This window comes from Microdochium trichocladiopsis (genome assembly GCF_020744255.1).
Source record: "Microdochium trichocladiopsis strain MPI-CAGE-CH-0230 chromosome Unknown B0I36scaffold_15, whole genome shotgun sequence".
Classification (NCBI taxonomy): Eukaryota; Fungi; Ascomycota; class Sordariomycetes; order Xylariales; family Microdochiaceae; genus Microdochium; species Microdochium trichocladiopsis.
In genome coordinates this window covers 167,426-187,632 of record NW_025763558.1, presented here as the reverse complement: position 1 = coordinate 187,632, position 20,207 = coordinate 167,426, and the positions used below count along the sequence as shown (strand labels likewise).

Genomic DNA, 20,207 nt, shown 5'->3' with positions numbered 1-20,207 from the left:
GGGCAGGAGCAACCCACTGGGCAGGGACTGACCTGCCCACGATGCATCGCTTTATCAGCAGGCACAACAGAGAGGTGAAATGGGGAATAGATGGCTGCACAACCAGCCCGCGGGCTCTTGCCGGGGCTGCAGGGAACATTGATCGGTGGTTGTAATTAGTGGACAACGCACGTAAGCTTAGGGGGGAGAAGGCCGCACCAAAAGCTGCCAGCACGCATCACCACACCTATGCTGGTGCATCTTGAGATGCGCTGCGCACTTTGAACGGCACACCACCTCCAGAACCACCAGACACACCAGATGAGTCGCTCGATCTTCCTTTGCGAACGGCATGATGAGCGGGATGGAAGCCATCAGGAACGGACAGGTACCAGTCGTTGATGCCCGTTCTTTCGTCGCTGATGCGAAAGGCAACGAGCGATAGCCCAGCCGCAGCTACGCCATGGCGAGATTGCCGGAATGGTAAAGGTTGAGGGTCATGAGGCGCGATGATCGATGGCGCCTGCCACCACTAGCCACAACGTGAGACTACCTTTTCCTCAGGCTCTTCTAGCCGAATCCAGCCTGCGAGTGGCGAACTGTCGCGCATCGCTGGTCGATGCCAGGACCGCCCTCTCAACCGTGAGTAGAGCAGCAGCCCTGCTTGCACAGCGTGACAACTCCCCGTAAACCACATACGCTCTACGCCTGTGCTCCAATTGAAGGAGCGATCCGAGACTCCATCCAGGGTGACAGAGGTTCGGGATTACTTGAGCAGCCGGACCATTCAATATGGGCGCCAAAGTTGATGGTTGTGACGTGCGGATGTCCCAGAGACGGCCGTTGTGCTCCGGGAAGGTCGGATTTGGGGAGAAAGTACTGGAGCTCGAATAAAGGTGCTGATGTTCAGCCTCAGTCGTGACGCAGGCAGCGACACCGCAAGCCTGGTGTGCCATGCGTTGTTGCTGTGCGTACTGTTGCAGTCACCACTGCCCACCAGACTGCGTCAAGAAGCGGTTGGCCGGGATGCTGCTGAGGGATCCTGGCAACGGCCCGTGCACAACTGTAGATGTGTGAACGCGTCGCGTGCATTGGCTCAGCCATCCCCTTCGACAAGAATCCCCTCGAAAGCATCTCATCAAATTGTAAGCTTTAGTATCAATGGTTCCGCTTCCACGCTGACCCAGACTGCCTAGCATTTAGTCGCACGCAGCATGACAGCAGCCCAAAGCAGGGAATTCTCCAACACCTATACGGATGTCCAAAGGTGGGACTTACTTCGCGAAAGTATATTGTCGAGGGTGGTGGTCCGGGAGGGGTTTGTGGCAGTGTTCCGGAACGAGCTTGTGGCAATTATACCCGATGCTAGTCGCAGAAAGCCAAATATCAACTCAGAATGGCGTGTCATTCCAACAGACCAGAACACCACATTGGCAGAAGTGGTCGGTGGTGCGCAAAGACCGAATACGAAATTCGTATCTGCACCAAACAGCAGCCATGAAGGTAAGTGCAAAAGAGGGCCCAGGCCTCTGGAGTCTCGGTCTTGTCGAAGGAACAGGAGACTGTGGCATGCCCGCATACCGAGGCGAACGTCAGAGACTAAAAACGAGCAGAGTCCACACCAGAGAATGCGGCCATAGGACACGCATCACAGGCCTCTGGACTGACCCACAGGGGATGTCATGTGAGTTTTCGTTCTCATTGTCGTACGTCCCAGCGGAGCTTCGTTGACAACTTTACCTAGGAATGTCCTTATTGTGGTAAGACGTTCGCGAGATCTGACGACCTGAAGGTAATATCCCAACTCTACCGAGACTGTTTTCGTGGCGGCTGACAATCTTGACAGCGCCATGAAAGAACTCACACCGGGGAGAAGCCTTATGTGGGTTTCCACTCCCACTATCACGCTGTCCCAGCGGAGCTTCGTTGACAACCTTACCTAGGAATGTCCTGATTGTAGGAAGAAGTTCGCGGATCGTAGCAACCTAACGGTAATATTTCAACCCTACCAAGACCATTTTCGTGGCGGCTGACAATCTTGACAGACCCATAAAAGAATTCACACTGGGGTGAAGCCTAATGTGGGTTTCCACTCCCACTATCACGCTGTCCCAGCGGAGCTTCGTTGACAACTTTACCTAGAAATGTCGTTATTGCGGTAAGACGTTCACGCAGTGTAGCAAACTGGAGGTAATATTTCAACCCTACCAAGACTATTTTCGTGGCGGCTGACAATCTTGACAGGCCCATGAAAGAACGCACACTACGCAGAAGCCTTATGTGGGTTTCCACTCCCACTATCACGCTGTCCCAGCGGAGCTTCGTTAACAACTTTACCTAGGAATGTTCTACATGTCATAAGAAGTTCGCAGAGCCTGGCTATCTGAAGGTAATATCCCAACCCTGCCAAGACTATTTTCGTGGCGGCTGACAATCTTGACAGCGCCATGAAAGAATTCACACTGGGGTGAAGCCTTATGTGGGTTTCCACTCCCACTATCACGCTGTCCCAGCGGAGCTTCGTTGACAACTTTACCTAGAAATGTCCTTATTGTGAGAAGAAGTTCATCCAGCCTGCCGATCGGACGGTAATATCCCAACCCTGCCAAGACTATTTTCGTGGCGGCTGACAATCTTGACAGCGCCATAAAAGAACGCACACCGGGGAGAAGCCTTATGTGGGTTTCCACTCTCACTATCACGCTGTCCCAGCGGAGCTTCGTTGACAACCTTACCTAGGAATGTCCTGATTGTGGGAAGAAGTTCAGGCAGCGTAGCAATCTGACGGTAATATTTCAACCCTACCAAGACCATTTTCGTGGCGGCTGACAATCCTGACAGGTCCATAAGAAGAAGCACGAAAAACGCCCCTGAAAACACGCATCTTGGCATTCGTGGCGCAATACACGTTCTCAAGCATATTCGGAGCTCCCCACACCTGTCGACTTCAAAAGAGGGCCACCAACGGGGCCGCTTCCATTCAACAGGCTCGTCAGACACTCAGCTTCTGACTGGCGAGCCATGTCAACAGAGGCCATGGCGTCCATCAAGCACCTCAAGAGCTGGGCTGGTAGCGGTTGGATAGCGTTTTGTGCTTGAGATACAACTGGCTGACATGATGACCTCAAACATCAGAGCATGACATCAGCCGATATTTTGAACAACTATTTTCGTCACTTGACCGGTTACACTTGTAAGGCACTCGGCCTCGCTCGCTGAGGCTGGATCAAACGCAAACGCGCCAAGGTAGCAGGCTGCCGTTGCGCCCTTGCCATTGACAGCTACTCACCTTTGACACCTGACGATTAACATTGATGGCCACTCATACTGCCTCGAGAACACCGTGTGCGATGCGACCGCTTCAGCCTTCCGACGTCCGGTCTCCTCCGAATGACTCCTCCTCTACGCCATCTACAACGGAGAGATCGCCTCCGACTGATTCGACTCAGTCGCATATACCAGAGAAATGCGGAGTTGTGACGTCGACTTCGGCGACACGTGTTTGCAGCGTCCATGAGAATTGCTGTATTGCCTCAAAATCCAGACTTGGACTGAGCCTTCGAGGCAGCTCTCGCACGCCATTGGGAGTGGTCTGCCGGTCGTTGCGTTCTTGGATGGGGCGTCTTCGGACCCTCGGTCCTGGTTACATGGTACGCCTCGGAGGGTGGGGCCATTGTGTAGGGGTGCCTTCGCGCCCATTTCCATACACTACCTTAGACCTCGCAGACATGCAAGCATGATTCACAATGGTTCGGGACGACTTCGATGCTGACGCCCTCGTGTTGGTTCTTCGCTGGGACGGCGTGTTGGTCCTGCTGTGGCAGCTCGCCAGGTTGTACCGTGGATAGGCCGAAAGGAGAATGTGGCCACAGTGGTGGTCGGTGAGCCGAGCAGATAAATACAGATATGTGCATTGATCGAAGGTGACGAAGACCTCTAGCAAGGCCGAGGACGGAAGCCCCACATGTCGAACTGACACTTTGGAGAGCCGGCTGTCTCGTGTCCTAGGAAAGATGGTCGAGCTCAGGAATGCAGCCTTCTGTGCATCTGACGGAGCTTGGCAGATGGATACGATGGCCTTGAATTTTGGGGTCATATCGACGAGGACCTGCAGGCAAGCCGAGGCTGCACAGGTTGGCAGCCGCGCGCAATAATGATCCAGCTGAAAGAACAGACCAGTACGTGTATTACACTACTTGTCACGTAGGCTCTGTGGCTTTTTTGAGGATCGTAGTATCGGCTCATCGGCTCATCTGCTCACCCTCCCGCCCACGCCTTCTTGGCGATTCTGACACGAGGTATGTGAGCATGGCATGTCGCTGTCCTCAGTAGCCTGTGGGCGAGACGACCTACGGTGCCGGTGAGACGAGCAGTAACCATAATCTTCCGCACCCTGTGGATTATCCGCAACCGTCAAATTACCTCAGGCTGTAACGCGATCGATAAGTAGTACGCGCAAGAATCGACGTATAACGACCAAGACGTGGATTCCCAGGATGCTACTTCGAACAGTACTTGCGCAATTCGTCCGTGTCACTTCACCGGCATGCGATGAACGTCACATGGTGCGAACGATTTGAAACATCTCTTGCTTTGTCGGCAAGCTAACTCCCCTTGTTGCAGGCCCGGGAGCAGATCACATCATTGTCAGCACGGAACGTACGCCAGCAATCTGTTATGATGGAAGGCGCAGGTACTGTATGGTATGATCTCAGGTCACAACAGGCCAAGAACGTTTCCCTCGGGGCGAAGGCGTTGGTATTGCTGGCGCACTACCATATGCGCTGGACCTCGTCAATCGCCGTCAGGATACATGGATTCTAGCATCCGGGCAGATCCGGTTCAGGAAGATGGACCCCAGAGTCTTGCCCTCAGAGAGCGCCTGAGGCGTCTCGCGACCGTTCGCACAAGAGCGAATTGTCAAGAGCTTGTGATTAGGACGATTGTCTGTGCCAGCAATGCCGCTATCTGCCGAGCCTTGCCAGTCAGACGTCGATATGTCTGTTGAGCTGTGTGCAGTCGGCAGGTCCGACGACGGACGGCGCTAGGAAAGCTGAAAGCCGCCAACCGCGCTCGCCGCACGAGTTTGAATAACACCGCTTAAGTCGTGGGCGTGCAAAGCAAGAGTGTTGAGACTTGAGCATGCCAGCTGGGCCGTGAATCAATGAGAATACAAACTCTATCTAGTAGTCCTCATACTTGCAACCACGCCACGCTGTTGGTAGCTGGTACAATTCATGAAACGGCATTATTTCATCTTGGTCCATCCTGAAGTGGCTTATGAACGACCTGCTGTGTCAGGGACGCCCAGGAAACCAGCTTGCTCTATCGACCGCTTCGCTGGGCAGACCTGTATTGGCTCGAGTGGGCACGGCCAGAGCGCCTTGTCCCGGAGCCACGGTTACGTACTCAGTCGGGCTTCAGTGGGGAGGCTGTTCGATGCTGTCGGTGTATGTGGGTCGTGCCAGTTCCGGCTGGTTCTGCCCTACGTGAGATATCCCCTCGTGGGGTTGACGCTTGCTGGATCGACCTGAGCGTCCCGGAGAAGGGTCGAAGGTCTTTAAGGGGGCCTTGGGATGAAAGATCACGAGAGCTGGGGGCACCTCGAGAGCTGATGGCGAGCCTCAAGGACTCAAGGTTGCCGGTCGTCTGGCGGTTTGGCTCCCTGAGTATGGCAGCGTTGAACGGATTTTGTCAGGCTGAAACCGATTATGGAATGTCAAAAGCGCGAGCAGGAAACTCCATGGTCTGTCCGAACATGAGGGAAGTCAGCGGCTGGTCGTGAAGAGACCCATGGCCTGGACTTACAGAGATGACTTGATCGAGTTACTATGGTAACCTGAGGCAGGCTGTAATGCCATTCATCCTGCACCACCGGCCTGCTCGTGGCTGCCCCATTGTTCCCGCAATAGTCTGCGTTTCCTACAAGGCTCTGCCCATCACTTTGTGAGAATTGGTGTTGGTGGAATCGTGCCTGGTTCATTGAGCCCCAAACATGCTGCTCCTGGGAGCGAGGCGGGTGTTGGTGTTGGTTGCAGGGGCGACCAGAGCAGTATGGCCGCCTGGGGGTGGGCGAGGAAGCCTGTAATATTGGAGGCGGAATAAGGTACGTTTGGGGGAGTGGTCTGACAGCGGCAACTCTTCAGGGGCTGGCGAACCCAGCGCAGAAAAAGTAAAATCCATCATAACAGCAACGCTTCAATTGAGGCCATCATGGACAACTTTTGAGGCCGTATCACACGGTCTTGAGCCTAGCCCTCTGCGGTGTGCCATGTCGAGCTAGTCTGTGTGTTTCTTGAGTGTCTATCTAAGTGCCTTTGGCTTCCTGCACGTAACTCGGCTATGCATACGATGGGATGCCTGACCTCGGCGCGAAAGAGCGCGGAATTGGACTCGTGATCGCCACATTCACACGCCGCCCAGTCAATCAAGCCACATCGGAAAAGATGCAGAACAGGCTCATCGCGGTGAGCTCCAGCCTCCAAGCGCGCTCAACGGTCTAGTGGTACGTACAATGAAACGAAGAGACCCACGTCTCATTGTATCGTAAAGAACACCAGTGACGCCCTTGCGCTAGACGCCTCCCAAGGCTGACAGACTCCTCCTCCCCGTTAACCAAGGATTGCTCGAGTACCTCGGCCGACATGCATACCTCTTGCTCTCACGCACAGTCCGAGAAGTGAGCTAAGGGATGATCCTCCACCCTAACCCCACGGCCCGAATGGAGGATCATCGAGAACATGCTGTGATGTCCTTCGTCCTGCAGCACCGGCCGACCGTGGTCGTACTATTGTTCTCGCTGTGGTCGGCATTTCCTACTGGCCTGTGCCAATTACTGCGATGGTCTTGTGAGCATGCTATCGACGGTGTCGTGCGTGCCTATTGAGCTCAGAAATATGCCGCTCCCGGGACGGGTATGACATTGAAACAGGCGCGGTCCTAGCTGCTGGCGAGGCCGCAAGGCAGGTAACATGCACCGAGCAGCGTTGCGGTGTGTCGGTGGTCGGATCAGCGTGCCAAGTCGAACAAGCAAGTGATTGTGGAGCGGGCTCAGCGTGCGGTAGGTGTCGGTTGCAGCGGCCACCAGAGCAGGATCAGGCATCGCCGAGGAGCTAGAGGCCCTGAAGCCTGTGGCGCCAGCGCCCTCTGCAACCTCTGAAGGGCTGACATGCCGGCGCCCTGCCCAACCCCGCTCTGCTCAACCACGGACATGCCCGCATGTCTGCGCCTCTTCCATTGACCTGTTTCATTCGGCATCTGCAACTATGGACTCATGCGCTTGCACCATGCGTTCGAGAACCCCAGAACGATGCTCAAAGCCAGAAACCGAGCCCTAGGGCGAGCCAAGGTCGGCGTGTGCATCTGCGGCAATAGCACAACGAGGTGCTTGCGATGGACTTGAAACCGCTGTGTTTGCTGCCATCGGTCTCAAACAATCGGTCTTTTCGGTCTCGGAGCCGTTCGGAGTCATTTGGGTCTGGTCTTGTTGTTCATTCATATCAATCAACGTGGACCGGCAGTGATATGGTCTGCAGGCAAGCAGAGACCGGCAAGCCCGCCATAAAGCAGCACAAAACCCGGCCGTCACCTGGTGTGTGAGGTACGGAAATATCGTCTCATGGAATTGAACGTGTTCAGCGAGAACCGACCACCTGCATAACTCGTTCTGTGATGTCTGGCTAATTAGGGGAGCAAGCCAGTTGCCCCGGCCGCGAAATTCCTCCCAGGCCAAAGCTGCCGCGATTGCTTCACGAGGGAGCTTTCCGTGGAGTCTATCCTGATGTCAAACACCAGTCACGCTATCTGCCTTGAGCTCCCGAGACCTTTGCTTGATGGCTGACGACAGAAGTTCAGCACAGGACGAACACTCGACCGAATCAGCATAATACAGAGCGGTCTCGCCTCTATTACACTTTGCCGTCGCATCAGCATTAGCATCGAGTAGATATCTAAGTAGCTGGCATTCGGTTTTTGAATGCGGCCGTTGCAGCAGAGTCAGCAGTGGAGTAAGGCCTTGGGAGGTTTGAAGCTCAAGATCGGCGCCGTGCTCAATCATAGCCTTAATGACGGCCATGAAAGAACCACTGTTTGTCCGCCATCTGCTACCCAATGCGACATGCAGTGCAGTCTCGTCATTTTCTGTTGTCATGTTGATCAGCCCGCGGTCCCACTGCAGCAAGAGTACAACCGTGCGGCGATTGTGCATTTCAGCAGCTTCCATAAGTGCTGTCCAGCCGTCCTCACGCTGCTTCCTCGCGTCCGCGCCGGCCTCGAGCAGATAGCGCATCACCTCGACTTTGTCCGTGAAGGCCACTTCGATTAGCAGGGTCGACACTTCCGAATTGTGTCCAACATGCCCTTCCTGGTTGTCGACCCTCACCAAACCCTGGTCAAGAAGCCAACGGACTTTTTCGAGGTTGCCTTTTCTCGCCGCTGCGCAGAGCAGTGCCTGCGGTGATACTCGTGATGTTTCCCAGTCCTGGTATTTGCCTAATAGCTCGACGAGGCCCTGAAATGAGGCATCGTCGGCGACTGCAATGCAGTCGAGCATCAATCTCCAAGAGTCGTCTTCGTGCCCTCCACGCTGGAGCTCGGCTACTGCGCCATGCTCGAGGAGGGCTCTGCAAGCACCGACGTTGAGTTCGCTAATTGCGAAGTATAGCGGAGTGCAATACCCAGAGACCTCGCCATTTAAGAATGTGCTGTAGTCACACTGACTAGATCTAAGCAGCAGCTCGACGATGGAGGCGTGGCCAAACCTGGCAGCGAGGTGCAGTGGTGTACTATGGCGCTTGTTGATATAGCAGTCGACTGACGAGTCATTGTCGAGCAGCAGCTTGGCAGCGTCGTAGTGGTTGCAGATGACAGCGCAGATGAGCGCCGTATATTTCCCCGAACCCCGCATGGCATAGAAGAATTTGTTGTTCTCCCCGAGTCTTTGTCTGAGCTTAGCATAGACAGGTTCCGCCAGCAGCGTGTTAACCCCTGCTCCATTCCTGAGCGACGTGGTGATTATGGCTTCGTTGTCAGTTAGGGCGCCGTAGAATAACGCGTAAGCACCGCCATAGCGGGCGTCGTGTTGGTAGAGATACGGGTGAAGTGAGCGGTGCGCACGGCAAAGGGCGCTGATGTCTTTGTAGCGGTCGAGAAACTTCACGATAAGGTGGAGAAGCTCACTCGGGAGCGACAATAAGCCAAGGGTCATGTGCAGGTAGTCAGAGTGCCCAGAGTCGGGCGCGAAGACGGCTGCGAGGGAAATCGTCGTTGTGTTGGTGAAGATGATCTGATCAGGAGTCGTCTCCTCACAAATAGCCTGGAAGCGTGGTGCTGGACGGAGTGGATTGTAGTGGGAGCCAATTGCTGATTGGGCTGCGGGAGGAAGGTGGCGTCAGTCCAGTGCCTTGCTTCAAGTACAAAAATGGCGGGCAGTCGCTATCTTACATAATAAAGCAAGCACGTAACAAGCAATTCTGCCCCTGTCTCCGCTGGACCAAGCTTGGCCGATCTGGCTGTCGACCTGCTTCTTTAGGCGTCAGAATCCCGCCCGGGGCTCAAAGCCAGCCACCGAGCCCGAGCCCGAGCTTCTGCGGCAAGAGTGAGCCAGCACAGGGCAAAGCCTCGAATTGAAGCTCTTGTAAACCAGTTCGAGGTTCTGTGTAATGGTCTAGAGCCTGGTTGTGCTAGTCTGGACTTTCGTTGCTAAAGATGCTCGAGTGCCTCCGTCGCCGCTCGAGCCTGACGTCGGGAGTCTGCGCGGGCACGGCGGGGCCTTAGCCATGCACAGCGAGCATTGATTCATGCCCACGGCGGCGCAGCAAGCACCAGTCACTGGTTTCCACCACAAAATTGTCAGGCTCCTTGTGCGGAGAATATCGCACCCAGCCAACAATACTCTCACCTGCAGCCTCTTGGCAAGGTCGTCAGGCTTGCATCCACTCCAAGGTCCGTTGTTGCATCACAAAATTACACTGCACCCTTGCGAGCCGACCGGGTCGGGAGCGACGGGATCTGACAGCGGCCTCGGAAGAGCGCTGCATTCGACTTCTGCCGTGGCTGGTGCACGTCGACCAAGCCACGCTAGAAGGTCCCGAGGTCCCTGTGAGCTCCAGCTCCACAGCGCGCTCAAATCAGCGGACATGCGCCAGCTGGGGCACTGGGGTGAGACGATCAGCCCTGTGGGACATTGCGACGCTTGGAAGGGTCCATTGCGGGGATTGCGTGACCCCACTGTTCGTCCTTATCCTGACGAGGGTTTGAACGCGTCGCATCGACGCGCCGAGCTGTCATATCTCGCGGATGCGCAGACCCGACGACAGGCTCGATCAGACACTGCGAAGGCATGTCGCTCGCATTGCCCATGCTCCAGACATGAGCTAGCAACACAGTGCAGCTCTCGCGCTGTCCTGAGCCACGCCTCACGCGACCATGTACACGGAGAAGTACGTGTCCCGTAGACCACCTCGGTGGGCATCCATCAATGCTTGTGCGCCCTGTCGTGCATAACTCGTCCGAGCTTTGCTTCATGCTCCGACGCCGCGCATTCACTACCACGGGGCACAACACTATGCTTGCATGTTCCTGCGTCGTGAGATGCTCCAGCCCCGCTCGATACCGCACAAGACTGCACACCGGGGACGCAGACCTGTGCGTCCAGACTCTGCCAGAAAACATCGTGATCGCCACAAAACTCTGTCGAGGCCTTCCACCCTGGCAACATAGCACTCGAAACCCGTGTGTGCAGGATCAGTGATCCTCAGACAACGGCTGCCAGACATCACTGTCTTTGCTGTATGTTGGCGGCTCGCCGTCCACGGTGTTGCGGAATCAGTGCACCCGTGACAGCTTGGCCACACAGCTGTCCGCCTTACCACAAAACCCCAAAGGGCGTCCCACAGCGAACAGGTACTACTTTGGCAATTTCTACTGATTCAACTAAAGGCACAACTTTTGAAGCAGCCCATCTGCCAGATAGACGTTTGGGTTGGCATTATACAACAACCTTACGAACTCTAGCGATTCCGCCACATCTCCAAACGCAAAGTGAACAGCCTTCTTTGTAGCGTCCAAGGAGTTCAGGATTATCTTGCTGTTCCGTACCCCTTCGCTTTCTTTTCCCCCGTAATCCTGTCGTGAGAACGACCCGAGCGTGAGCAGATCAACCTCAATATGCTTCGAGCTGCCAGCCACAGACCGCAGCATAGCACCATCTATGACCACCTCGATATTGGCCTCTGACGTCGTCTCCCACGGCGTCTGACCATCGAAGTACATCACCACACACTCGGTTTGTCGCGAGTGGGCCAGGGTCCCTGGCATATGGAGTCGATACCACGCACAGCAGGACCAGTCCTCTCTGTCCGCGGCGATCGAGGTTGGTCGCCTGCCTTCTAAGTGATTGGTTGGTTAAGGAATCGAGTACCTGATCTTGTTGTAGGAGCAGCTGCCGCAAAGTTGGCAGTTGCCCGGTTCAGTCGCGAATCGCTGAGGTTAGCCTGGTAACGCGCCTCTGCTCGGAAGACCACCCGGTGCTGCAGACTGTTCTTCACCGGGCGGAATCATCGTCGGACTCGAAATATAGACCTCTGCGAGGACTTCTATGAGCTCTGAGGTCCCGATCCGAAGCTTCCTGGACACTACCAGAGCTGGAAGTGCGAGGGGAGCTGCTCACAGCTCGACTGAACGGCAGTCAAGAGATACGGCGACAAACGTGATCGCGGGCGACCTTTCCAAGACTCAGAGAACGGGTAACCACCGCGGTATCTCCCTACGCTTGGCGAGCAGGAGAATTAGGCTATATGGTTTCACGAGGCTTGGAGTCGAGCCCGGCTTATTCAGTAAATTCTGGCCCAAAAACGCACTTGCCAGCCACTCTGGTGCAACCTACTGCGCTCCAGGAGTGAAGAGCCTGAGAGGTCTGCAAGGGAACCTAGTCTCCCAACCATTTCAACTTCCACGAGGGTTAACCAGTCTTACACCAACACAGAAACTCCCCATTACAGGAAGCCGTCCAGCCACGCACAGGGCATGCCTCTACTCCTCCGACAGTCCAAGCCACAGGAAACTCGCACAAAACTAGGGAGCGAAATGTATCTGCTTGTCGCAGGACCTCTCCAAGCAAGGAGAGCCACCAGGAGCGACTTCTCTTGAAGTTTTCGATTTGTTCCCTCAATGCCGTAGTGTTGTGCAGAGTCGTTATCCGAATGCGTCGCAAAGATGGTGGCAGCAATGTGGCTAGATTCTTGAAGTCCTTCCAGGCGGCCAGGAATCAGCCCATGCTGATGCTTAGTTCTTCGAGATGCTTGAATGCTGCAAAGCCCCCGGAAGGGGGGATTTCTCGAAATGGAAACGAAGCACATTTGGAGCACCTGCACGAATGGCACCGATGATCTCGCAAGTGGAGAGGATGGCAAATTCCTCTGGACACTGCTTGTTCTGGATCATGACTCTGCCCTCGAGCGATAGGTCAGTCAACTCTGGCATTCCGCGAAGCAAAGCTTCGAAAAGTACAGGGGATAGTCCCCCAGAAGGCCTAAGGGTAAAGTTGCGCAGAACTAGAGATCTAATCTTCGGGTGGAGGGTACGCTGGTAAGCATGGAAATTGAGCAAGGACAAATGGGTTAGGTTCGGAAGAGATGTGATGTCGAACTGAGGGTTGCCATTGAACTCGAACGAAGTGATTTTATCCAGGGGCAAGCGAGGTCCGAGGTTTGGACAAGAGATATCAAGTTTGTAGAGTTGGGTGATGTCATGTCGTTCGGTTGCCGTGCCCATCCGAGTCCGGACGCTTTCTGTTCTCGGGGCGAGCGCCAGGAGAAGCGCGATTTGTGACTCCAAGCGGTCAGGAGCCGTAGCGCGTGTCAAGAGGTGCTCGCCTATCTCCGGGCAGTACTTCTCGCCGAGGTACTTCCGAATCTCCCTGCTCTCGTTGTCACGAAGCGCAATTGGGACAGGGCCTGGGGCAATCTTTGCCGTGATATCGACTTGTTTGACGTATTCACGCATGTCCGGGCGGCGGATTAGTGTGTGATATGCGCGGCTGATGACTCTGACTTCATGACTCGGAATGGTGTGCCACAAAATGGGTGTCACGATCGCGTTGTAGTATCGTGAGCAGGTGGCAAGAGCTGCTTGTGATTTGACGTCCGTGTATCGCCCAATTGCTTCAATGAGCTCGTAAGGCAGGCGATTTTTGACTACTTGATTCACCTCTCTACTGCTTCCGTTTTGTGTCGATGGTGTGTCCCCCACCGACGCTGACTGCTCCAGATTTGAACATACCGCTGGGTTCGTTGTGGGCGCCGTATGTGGCAATCCGTCTGATCCAATAACGACCGGCTCTGAATTGTCTTCCGGCTTTGGGTTTTGTTCCGGCTCTGCGGTGCGAAACGACTCCTCGCCTGCGGTGTCAGACACGTCCGTGATGCTTTGCGCGATGAAAGTAGCGGCTGCGCAACGTTCTTCGGCCTCCTTCGTTGCGCCGCGTTCGCAACTCATTCTCCGTCTTTTCGCGAGACCACTCGACTGCTTGAGAGGTCGCGCCTCCGTGTCATGACGCCGTTTCTCTATTGGCCGCCTCTGCTGGGTTGTTCTGCCGAACGGTGCTCGAGAGTTCGAGATGGCTTCTCTTATTCCCATCTCGATCTCCTCGACGTGCTGGGGGAGGACCGCAAAACTGATGACAAGTGTTAGTCTTCATTGCGAGTGGCTGAGGTATGCCAGGGTGAACCTAGGGAGCCTTACCCTGGTTTGAGTGGTGCCATAGTGGTGGCCTGCTGCCCGTCAGGCAAAAGTAGGAACTCGTGGGGAGCGACTGGGATGGAGGGCGGCGATGAGACTGGTGTCGCAAGACTTTGGCGACCAGACGTGCAAACCTGGGAAGTGCTATGGCGAAGCAGAGATGCGTCGGGCAAACGGACGATAGGCGCCCCCGAGTCTTTCTAAAATGGTGGTGAGGAAATGGCGCGTTAATAGCCCCAAACAGGGGTTGTGATCACGGAGCAGGGCAGGTACGGGAAGTAGGCGGCAGAACCCAGCGGCTGCAGGGCGTCAACATGTCCTACCCAGCCAGCGGCGGCTCACAGTGCCCAAGCAGCGAGAGCCAATTGGTCGCCGGTGCCAAGCAAGCTGTTCCCGATGGTAATCCCGGAAGCTCACTTGCTGAGGCGGGTGCGAAAACGTGCGAGAGACCACAATTACCTCTGCACATAGTTGAGAAAAGCAAGCTGGCTTCGTGACAGGTCGCATGGTCTCTTTGGCGGATGCCTGCAATTGGATCAAATCGACTGAAAGGCGGGCCGGGGGCTGAGACTACCTGCGTAGGTTGGATTATGATTCGACAGGGGAAGCACTGCTGTGATACCTTGCTTTAACGAAGAGGGTCTGTCCGCCTAGCCTGCTCAAGGCTCGCGCCAACAGCAGCCCCGGGACGTTGATTGCCAGACCGGTCGGAAGTTCCTCTCACGACGCGCACAGCCGCGCACGCCAGCTGGAAAAAGCAATGTCGCCTACGCGTACCTGGTGCTCTCCGCACAACGCCACGCGCTATCCTGTCCCAATATCGCCCCACCCCAGTCTGGCATGCGATCGCTCAGTGCCTTCCGTTGGATCCAAACACCGTTTGGCTGCTATTCAGTGATACCCAGACGCGGCCGGGCGCCGCGATGACCGCCCCCGTCCCAGCGATGCTGACAGCCGAGGCGGCTTTGGGAGCTAGGCGTTGCCCCCATTTTTTGTAACGAGCACGACCCCATGGCAAACCAAACGCAGTCGTAGTCGTAGACCAACTTTAGCCTTGAAAACAGCGTACCTCTCCGCTCTGCTGACCACCTCGCCCACTGTGGTCCGCGTCCGTCGCTCGTGTCTCCCACGGAAGCCGCGGTGACTTTGAACGTGATAGGCGCACATTTGCACGGGTCTCTACGGCAACAACTCTCCGGATGGCGCCGCCGTTCCTGCATGGCCGCTCCAGGGTGGTGCTGGGCCTAAGCGTCTTCACTCATCCGATAGAACCATCTTGTGACCCAGCAGCCAACAGTTCAAAGGGCAACAGCACGCCTCGCCTGAATGGACGCATCTGTCCTCGCTGAGCCCACAAGGCGCTGAGCCCTGCCCCGACGCTCATCGAAGTACAGTACTGCGTAAATGATCCTTGTTCACGGGGAAGTGGCAAGTGCCGATCATAAGCACTTCTGTTCCATGCACAAAAGTTCCCCAAAAGATAACCGATCATCCTGGCTCGGATCCTGGACTTTCCCCACTCTTTTCGCTGTCCTCCATATGAAGCAAGGATACGGTGATCTACAGCGTTCACCGTCACCGTCGTTCTGTGGGATCTGACGGATGGTAACGTACGCTGCGTAGTGCTTCTAGTAGGGTGTGAGGGAAGGGCCAGTGGGGCATGTGTTCTTACGTAGAACCCAGAGGCGCTAAATCACCCACGGTGCCGTAGTAGGACCACTAGTCCTCAGTAGAGCACACCAAAGATGTGAGAGGGCCGAGCTTGCAATGGGTGGATGGGAGCATGGCTGATGGTGGACACCTCACTTCCACCCGGGTACTGTATCCTTCGATTCCAGCCAGCCCCGCGCGTCGTCACGCCACTCTGTTGCAGGAACAAGTCATTGATGCAAGTCTGCACCCACCCACTAACAAATTACAGCCTGGTGTCAGGCTACATTTCCGGTGTCCCAGTCACCCGGGGAGAGCACGCGAGCGAGTTGGTGAACTGGGAGAGTTGCAGGCTCTATCGTCGGCACGCTCCCAAATGCCCCATCACCGTGGCGGGTGGGGTACAGTCGCCAGGGGCATCGTTCTCCAGCTGGGGGCTGGGCGGGGCAAGGCCTCACGTCATTTTCGCAGCGGCTAATAGGCCCTCTCCTCTCAAAATGTACTGTCCACATCGCAGCTACGCAGCCTTGCCAATTGGCAGACCACAGAGCCCACTTGTCCTACCGACTCGAAGCAGCCTGCGCGTTCTTCCAAGTCGAAGTCGCCTGATCCCGAACTCCGTGTCTGAAAATTACGGGCTGCCGCACTGCCAGGTTTTTTCCCGATGGCGATGCCCGCGTGGACAATGTGGATGCCAGTAGGGTGACCCATTCCCAAGATGAGCAGTCCGTGGGCCACACCTACGACTCTATGGGCGACGTCATCCAGGTCGACGTGTGCGCTCATCGTCATGCCTTACGAGTCTGACTTCTCTGTCGCCAGGCTAACGACGATCGCTCACGACAGCTGCCCACCCGCGCCGTGGACCCCTTGGAATAGCACGTTCACTTTCCAGTACAGGTCGTCCTCCAGCACAACCCCGACATTGTTGATTCCACGACTACTGTACTGTACGGTCGTCGCAGCCGCTGACCAGCGAGTTCGCCACACTGCCCACGCCAGGCCCAGCCCTCGAGTTGTGGACCCGTGCCGACGCTGAAGGTCGGTCGACATTCTCCCAAGGTATCAACTTAGAACGTGAGACCCAGCTTGATGCCCACTTCATTCGTCCGCCGATTCGCGACAGCAACATCTCCTGTCTTTTCGATATCTCCGACCGGTATATGCGCTACAGGTTCGTGAGAGGAACACAATCTAGGTCAACACTGTGCAAAAGTAGGCCAAACGCCTGCGACGACAGCAACCCTTAGCCGGCAGTCAGGAGACACTTCAAGCACGTGCTATCCTCAGCTCGCACTCCGCGCGACCACACCCGCCAGCACTTGCCCGGGGGGCCGAACGCGAGGTCTTTGCAGACGCCCTCCGTAGGCTCTCGCCTGTGTCTCGTGACCAGCGCACGACGTAGGACAGATGGAGTTGCCAACACTGGCGACAGCGGCAAGATTGCTTGGGGCGCTAGCACGCGAAGTAGACCTTGCGCGCGTGGCACTTCCTTCACCACTCCACACCATCGTGGCCGAGGTGGTACGACTCAGCGGGGTCTCGATTCAATGTGGACTGATACCACCGTCCGACGGGGTCGCGAAAGCTCCCCAGACGTTGCAACAGTTCCCGCAAGCCACCTCTCGGTGGCGCCTCTCGTGCTTTTGGGTAGACACGACGAGCTCGGCGTCACAAGGTCGACATATCCGCGCCACTAGACGATCGCTGTCGCAATGACTACCAGCTTCCCGTCTTGGGAAACCGTCGCCTTTTCACTTGCCACGAATCACGCGAGGGCTTAAAGAACTCGCAGCCACCGACATCGACATTGCGTATATGCTGAGCAGGTTCATTGAGAAGTTTTTGGTCGGGGCAGCCGGCTTGTCGGGAAAGATGGCTGCGGAAGGGCCGTCAGTCTTTGCTTGGTCGACAGCTGGGATGGAGACTTCCTCCTTGGGCATCTCGGGGTCGACGCGTTGAACCTCGTCTTCTGAGTCATACCGCAGCGACAGTGCTTCTTGTTCTTGTGGAATGCGCCCGAGACGGACCCGTCAGCGCTCTTGGCCGACCACTGCGCTGGAGCTTGCCGGAGCTTGCCGGAGTCGTGGCTGTTCTTCCACCTGATGACCGCGCTACACGGTGGGGTGCGGAGGGACACGATTCAACACTTGTACTTGCAGTACAGTACATGCTTGACAGGACATCATTGCAGTCATGGCCCTGGAAGAGTCAATGGCCTCTGATCAGACTCACCGGCTGTCAGGTTGGATTGCTTGATTCTCCTCGCAAAGAGACTGCATCGCACACTGGCCTACAACCACAACTAAACTAGACTCACCATAGATGCGCACGACCATACAAGCCCTGTGTCACTCAGCAGCTATGTAAACCCATCTCGCGCTTGCCCACTGATTCTCGTCCAATGACCTAAGGCTAACTTGCGTCAAGTCCAAAAGCCTCTCTGATCGAGGCTCTCCTCAACCACCAGCTTGTTCACGCCGGGGTCTTAGTCCTGGGGAACACGGTTGCAATAAAGCTCACCCTGGACACCATCAAGTCTCTGACCGAACACCAGAAGGGTGTCTTTTGTGTCCACGGCAAGGCCGTCGCTGACGGCTGAACCAAGAAGGACCAGCAGGCAGAGAAGTTACACGATTTTGTAGTCCACACACGTCTCTGTTCTTGAGGATGGGCCCGCGAGAGGTGGTCACGAATACCATCCTAAATCATGAAGTTCGCCTGTCGGCAGCGTTACGTCCCGATCCATTCACTAAACAGTCTTGGACGCCATGCCGACGAGCATGAGACGCACCTGTTGGCCCCTCCCTTCCGGTTCGGTCACTTCCTCAACCCACACCTGCGCTCCCCCTTGGGCCGGCATTTTGATGTCGCCATGCGCTGTTAGCGCTAGTTTCAGCGGCTTCGACTGAAATCAACTACACGGGTACGCTGTGAGCATGTGACAGCAGCTGGAAGAGCCCGCCATCTCCCGGAACCTGCATCAAGTTTTGACCGTATGGCTGTCCGGGTACTCCATGAGGTGGGACTCGAGCGGACTCGGTTATAATAAGACGCCACTGGAGAGGACTACCATCACCTGAGAGAAACAAGGTGCACAACGGTCTCAGGCTGAATCGAACCACAAATCCGAGCCACGCTGCCAGGGTTGGCTGCGCCCAGGCGATTGTCACGTCAACACAATAGGCACTCTGCGATCAGTGACTCCTGGTGAGCTCCAGCCTCGCAGCGTGCTCAACGCATCTGACATGCGCACGGTTCGGACGTTTGAATTGGTCTCCGTCAATCACAGAGCTACAGGGTCCACTACAGGTGAACCCCGGTTATGCGGACCTCACATCAGCGGATTCCCTCGCTTCTGCGGATGAACTGGCTGTTTCCTTTCAAAACACATGCGATTCCGCTAATCCCTCGCGTTCATCGATTACGCACAAAGCGAGGCCATCGCCACGACCTAAATCCGCTAATCCGAGTGAAATAGGGGCGCGTTTGGACCGCGTTTTGACCCCCCGAAATGGCACCCCGCGCCACCGCACCCTCCAACTTGAAGCCGTCGCGGCGACCCATTTCGACTGCGCAGAAGCTAGCCCTTCGCGAACGACGACGTCTCCGTCCGACAGACTCCCATATCGAGCTACAGCAATGGTTCCTGAAGCAGTACGACCAGCCTATCTCGACATCCTCCATTACCGACATCCTCGGCAGCCGTTTCACGTACCTAAGCGAGCCACTACAGCAGCCACGCGCCCTCGACTTAACGCGGGTCAATAATAACCCTCACCGCGACCTCGAAGGCGCCTTATATATGTAGTACCAGCAAGCTGAAAGCTCAATTCCTATCACGGGCGAAGTCATCAAGGCAAAAGCACGGCAATTCTGGGCGCAAATGCCTCAGTACAAGGACCAAAAGCCGCCGCAGTTCTCGAACGGCTAGCTCTATCGTTTCCAAAGCCGACACGATATAAAACTACGCGTACAGCATGGAGAGCTAAGCAGTGTCAATATCGTCAATACTAAGAAGGAGATGGCCTCAATCCGACAGATCCTCTCGAAGTATTCCCATAATAACATTTACAATTGCGACAAAACAGGTCTTTACTGGAAGATAATTCCGGATCGCTCTCTTTCGACGCGCAGCCTTCCAGGCCGCAAAAAGGAGAAGGCCCGGATCTCAGCCCATCTCTGCTATAATTGGTCAGGTACTGACCGTTTACCAATATGGTTCATTAGCAAGGCAAAAAGGCCTCGCGCCTTCACCGCTGCGGGGGTCGATATCCGCCATATAAACCTAGAATGGACTCACAATAGGAAGGCCTAGATGACAGGGACTATATTTAAGCAATAGCTACGTTAGTTCGACCGCCAAATGGCTAGCAAAAGCGTCGTTTTGCTGATGGATAACTTCTCTGCTCATGAAGCCGGATATGAAGCTATTCTAACAAGTGCGACCCCCCTACAAAACACCGCTATCATATAGCTACCACCCAATACTACAAGCAAAACACAGCCTCTTAATCAGGGAATCATTGCAGCCTGGAAATCTCACTAGCGACGGCACTAGGTACGCTATATGCTGTCGGAATATGACGCCGGTAGAGACCCTCTTAGTACAATGAACGTACTAAAGGCTCTGCGATGGGGCATCCAAGCCTGGAGCTAGATGTGACTCCTGAAACTATCACGAAGTGCTTCAAGAAAGGCCTCATGGAGGCCCCTAGAGACCCCCAGCAGGCCACACTTGAGGCAGCAATTGCTGCTACTCATGAAGAAGCCGTTCGCGAGATTACGTACGGCTTGCAGAGGCTTCAGGCTAATCATCACGTCAAGGAGGTGATGAACAT

The 20,207-nt window shown here is 55.5% G+C and overlaps 5 protein-coding genes across 5 annotated transcripts; 2 read left to right on the top strand and 3 right to left on the bottom strand.

Annotated features, from left to right (window-relative positions):
* Window positions 1-226: 226 nt before the first annotated feature.
* Window positions 227-3,017, bottom strand: B0I36DRAFT_356177 (uncharacterized protein; the record flags this gene model as incomplete). Its single annotated transcript, XM_046157553.1, has 10 exons — window positions 227-511; window positions 533-612; window positions 1,258-1,578; window positions 1,720-1,817; window positions 1,919-1,964; window positions 2,118-2,242; window positions 2,317-2,327; window positions 2,412-2,515; window positions 2,715-2,780; window positions 2,918-3,017. 10 exons carry the CDS (start codon window positions 3,015-3,017, stop codon window positions 227-229), a joined length of 1,236 nt encoding a protein of 411 aa, XP_046004455.1.
* A 4,427-nt stretch (window positions 3,018-7,444) lies between these two features.
* B0I36DRAFT_340492 (ankyrin repeat-containing domain protein) lies at window positions 7,445-9,339 on the bottom strand. Its single transcript, XM_046155948.1, has one exon. The coding sequence runs from the start codon at window positions 9,182-9,184 to the stop codon at window positions 7,763-7,765; it is 1,422 nt and encodes a 473-aa protein (XP_046004454.1). The 5' UTR covers window positions 9,185-9,339; the 3' UTR covers window positions 7,445-7,762.
* A 2,096-nt stretch (window positions 9,340-11,435) lies between these two features.
* B0I36DRAFT_54283 (uncharacterized protein) lies at window positions 11,436-12,158 on the top strand. The gene has a single exon (XM_046163003.1). The coding sequence runs from the start codon at window positions 11,576-11,578 to the stop codon at window positions 12,053-12,055; it is 480 nt and encodes a 159-aa protein (XP_046004453.1). The 5' UTR covers window positions 11,436-11,575; the 3' UTR covers window positions 12,056-12,158.
* On the bottom strand, window positions 12,159-14,005 carry B0I36DRAFT_54286 (uncharacterized protein). Its single transcript, XM_046163004.1, has 4 exons — window positions 13,990-14,005; window positions 13,720-13,916; window positions 13,258-13,651; window positions 12,159-12,543 (listed from the first exon to the last, which is right to left on the bottom strand). Exons 2-4 carry the CDS (start codon window positions 13,737-13,739, stop codon window positions 12,262-12,264), a joined length of 696 nt encoding a protein of 231 aa, XP_046004452.1. The 5' UTR covers window positions 13,740-13,916; window positions 13,990-14,005; the 3' UTR covers window positions 12,159-12,261.
* Window positions 14,006-15,499: 1,494 nt separating this feature from the next.
* On the top strand, window positions 15,500-17,500 carry B0I36DRAFT_400028 (uncharacterized protein; the record flags this gene model as incomplete). The annotated part of the gene is made up of 4 exons (XM_046161657.1): window positions 15,500-15,532; window positions 16,332-16,540; window positions 16,772-16,890; window positions 17,067-17,500. 4 exons carry the CDS (start codon window positions 15,500-15,502, stop codon window positions 17,189-17,191), a joined length of 486 nt encoding a protein of 161 aa, XP_046004451.1. The 3' UTR covers window positions 17,192-17,500.
* Window positions 17,501-20,207: the final 2,707 nt, after the last annotated feature.

Excerpts from the sequence above, each read along its gene's own strand:
- B0I36DRAFT_340492 (XM_046155948.1), bottom strand. The coding sequence starts at position 9,184 with ATGACCCTTGGCTTATTGTCGCTCCCGAGTGAGCTTCTCCACCTTATC.
- B0I36DRAFT_54283 (XM_046163003.1), top strand. The coding sequence starts at position 11,576 with ATGAGCTCTGAGGTCCCGATCCGAAGCTTCCTGGACACTACCAGAGCT.
- B0I36DRAFT_54286 (XM_046163004.1), bottom strand. The coding sequence starts at position 13,739 with ATGGCACCACTCAAACCAGG. Across the intron at positions 13,652-13,719 it reads ATGGCACCACTCAAACCAGG|TTTTGCGGTCCTCCCCCAGC; the intron begins GTAAGGCTCCCT and ends ACTTGTCATCAG. Across the intron at positions 12,544-13,257 it reads CGCCCACAACGAACCCAGCG|ATTAGATCTCTAGTTCTGCG; the intron begins GTATGTTCAAAT and ends CTCCACCCGAAG.